The 3,683-nt window shown below is 45.7% G+C and overlaps 1 protein-coding gene across 1 annotated transcript in view; it reads right to left on the bottom strand.

The window, feature by feature from the left end:
• NTNG2 (netrin G2) overlaps positions 1-3,683 on the bottom strand; it is a 69,709-nt gene that overhangs the window by 65,323 nt on the left and 703 nt on the right. Inside the window, 1 exon segment of the mRNA XM_006029814.3 lies at positions 3,640-3,683. This exon segment is cut by the window's right edge and continues 19 nt beyond it. Coding sequence (XP_006029876.1) covers positions 3,640-3,683 — 44 coding nt within the window.

Genomic DNA, 3,683 nt, shown 5'->3' on the forward strand with positions numbered 1-3,683 from the left:
CTACAAAATAAAGCCCGGATTTGCCTGGTCAACCTCAAGGTGCAGGGGGCGTCCTTGGGCATGACAGATTCTGGTCCCAAATATTTTCATGCTCATGAAGAACTGTGCCGGAATGGATGAGGAAGAGCTCAATGGTCAAGCGGGACAGAAACGCTCGAGGCTGACATGGGAGCAGCAGTACTTGCCCACAAAAGCCCCCTGTGCAGCAGCCTGCATCCCGTTTTTGAAATGTCACCCTTCTCTGAGCTCCTTGGTTACACATCTGTTCCCTTTAACTTTCAATCCCAAATTTTCAAGCTGTTCCGATGATAGTCTGATCCTGCGAGATGCTGAGCGTCTCCTTGACACCAACAGGGCGTTCAGCGCCTGATGGAGAGCATTTGTCATTTGACAGGATTAGGACCTTCATATGAGCTCTTGTAGCGCTCCCCTCCCACACCCCCTGGTAATGATGCCAGGTGCTGAGCTCATAATTCTGTTTTTATCTTTCTTGGAGGCTTTTTTCCCCCCCTTTCTTTTTCCAAATTGTGTGTTGATGGTGTTTGTGTGTCATTCGATTTTAATTTCTCCAGTCTGAGTAGCACGCTGCGTACCTAAACAGAGAGGACTTGATATGGAGACCGCTTTTTGCCATGTGCATAGTAGCCTGCCATCTCAGAAGACCCCTGCAAGAGTAGTATCAGCCACCATCAAATTTAACTCTGTTTAGAAAGCCATGGTCTTCGGAGAGTCCGCCTGTTGCTCACCCGTAATTGAAAAGGGAGGAGGAGAGCAAAATGGGAAACTAATGCAGCAGCCATCAACATGGAAAGCAGAAGGGTAGAGAACACAACTGTAGCTCCAGACAAGTTAGCTTGGCTATGCAGTAGCGGTCGTGCCATGCTTGTGGGAGCGGCTGAGCCTTCACCTCTAGACTGCAGGGGCTTAGGCCTGGAGGTCATCGTGGCTTGGGGCAGTGATATGGATTTTGCTGATCATCTCCTTTATATAGGGCTGGCAATCCCTTGCTGACACTGCTGCTTCAGATTCTCCCCGTGTATTAATAAGTACCCAGCCGTGAGACCTAAATGGTGATCGAACTGACTCGCGTTGGCTCCTCTCAGTGCTGACCGCAAGGGGATGCTCTGTGGTTAAGAGAGCATCCGCTATTCTCCATGATGGAGGCTAGAAAAAGTCACCTTGGTGGCCTTGTAGCCTACAGTAGAGATCCTCAAGCTAGCTTCTGTCCTAGGTATCTCTTGTGGCATGTCCCCACCGACTACTGAGCTGGCCATCTCTTCCTCTGAATTTTTATATTTGTTTATCAGCTGTAAGGGGGTTGCGTGCGTTCTTCTCCTATACACCTTATTTTTAGACTATGCTCATGATTAGGAGAACGAGGAGTGAGTGGGCAGAGAAGGGGGGAATGGCACTTGGGTTGTGGTTTAATAAATGTGATGCATGATCTAGAAAATGACTTGCAATTAAATACTTCTGTTCCAAATTGGCCTCTTCATCAGGGAATATCTGAGTGGGTTTTGTTTTTTTGCAATACAAGTTCAGAGATACAAAATGACAAAGCATCCCCCCTGTTCAAGGTGGCTCACATTTACATCTATTGCTACGGCTATTCCGCAGTCAGATGTAGTATTTTGAATTTTATATCATGCTTCCATTCTTGGCTTTCATATTCATATCCAAGCAACTCGGGTATAGCACTTAAGCCGCACAACGACCATGTGCAACACGAAGAACGATTGTTGCACGCAATAGAAAGAATCTGGCTCCTTATGGTCCAAAATGAGGGATGTAGCAAGTCTTTACACTTCTGTTACTCGTTTCCTCCAACCCTGACCATGCTGAAGTCTGGCGCGATGTTAACCCCAGCACATTTGCAGCCAACTGTTTACCAATGAAATGGGTGGAATCTGTTCACTTTTTAATTCTCCTGCAACCAATCAGATGAATGGAAATCTATGCATTTAGATTGGCTTATCAATAGTTAACTATTTTCTCCTGGACCTGCAGGTTAATCCAGCCTTTAGCATGTTAATTTAAAAGGAATAAATCGCCAACTCTTTGGCCGTTATGTCTAATGTATCGAATGAAAGCATGCACTGAACACTATGGGGACTGGCATCATATTTTGGGTAAGGTAAGAGTTGTCTCCAAGAGGGGGGGGGAAAAAAAAAATCGCCTCCCTAAGGCCATTTGACACCCAATCAAGAGAAACTGTTACCTGCTTATGCCTATTTTCCAGATGGGGAAGTTGAGGCACAGTTAAGATGATTTGCCTAAGTTGACAAAGCACAAGTTCCCATTCCAGGCTCTTTGCCCCAGGCTTGAGGCAATACTTCCCTCCCAATGTAATTAACTGGCAACACAATCTGTTTAAGAAACACACCTGCCTTTTCAGTCCCGCTATAATGGGAGCCTCTTCAGACCTCAGTTTGTCACTCAACTTGAACACCAGGAACTGCCTTTTTGACCAACACTTTGGTTCTAACACTGTGTATTTAGAAAAGGATTGTTTTGCCATATTGTTTTGCTGTAGATTTTGACCTCTGAACTTTTTAAACAAAGTAAGCTTCATGAATAATATATCAAATGCTCCTGCTGAGCTTTGTGGCACACTGAATGAAAGGACATGATTAATATTTAAGAGAAAATATGTTAAAGATTTTTAAATACAAGAGGGAGTGCCTGTCCATGCTGAGGATAGGGGAAAGAAAGGGCTACATTCTTGGGGACGGCTCTCTGTCCAACTGAGATGCAAGACGCTGGCATCTCGGCTACAGTGGTAGCTGGACCACACTTTTTCCTCCTCCTTATTCATCACCTTTGCCCATACTTGCAAGTCATCCACCCACCACTCATGAAGCCTGGCTTCTGAGAGTAGGTTTGCACCTGTGCCATTGTAGTCAGCTGGACCACACAGGCACTGGGGCTGGAGTTTTAAAAGAACTCCTCCGAGTAAGCGGCACATTTGAGAAGAGCTTAGTTTCTCGGTGCACGTAGGGTGCTGAGGTTTTCTAAAAATCTGGTCCCAACAGTGGATATCCACAACTCTGGCCCTGAGCTCTTCTGAGAATCCGAGTATGTGGAGTTGAAATACGTAACCCATTTCAAATGATCACAACACCCCAAACTGACCCCGAATTAGCCTCTTATCAAGGGAGTATCATTATCCTGATTGTCTTACAGGACAGAGCTTCATCTCTGGTTCCAGTGGCGTCCATTAGTGCTTAAAATACATGTTGTAGCAAAAGATACGACAGCATGGGGATTATTAAACACCTTGCACTTCTATAGCACCTCTCATGCAAAGGCCTCGAAAGCATTTTGCAAACCATGGCCAAACCCCCATCTTGCTGACCGGACAACTGAGATCATGGAGATGTTAAATGACCTCACTAAAGCCACGTAGGTTAGCATCAGAGATGGCCCCCAAATGAAGGCTCTCAGGAATGACAAGGAAGCATAGAGGAGAAGACTTGATAGAAGCAGCGATTTCCAGTTCATACTATTAGCTAACAGTGCCACCCTAACCTTGGGTATTCTTCTAGCAGATGTGCCAGCACTTGGAGACAGGGGGGCTGAGGACACAAGGCAGAGGTCGTTACGATATGCCAAGTAGGATAGGTAAGGTAGACTACTTACATGAGTGCAGAATCTTTCAGGAGGGTCACCACAAGTGATTCCTG

Source organism: Alligator sinensis, unplaced genomic scaffold, assembly GCF_000455745.1.
Source record: "Alligator sinensis unplaced genomic scaffold, ASM45574v1 scaffold829_1, whole genome shotgun sequence".
In the NCBI taxonomy this organism is placed as follows: domain Eukaryota; kingdom Metazoa; phylum Chordata; order Crocodylia; family Alligatoridae; genus Alligator; species Alligator sinensis.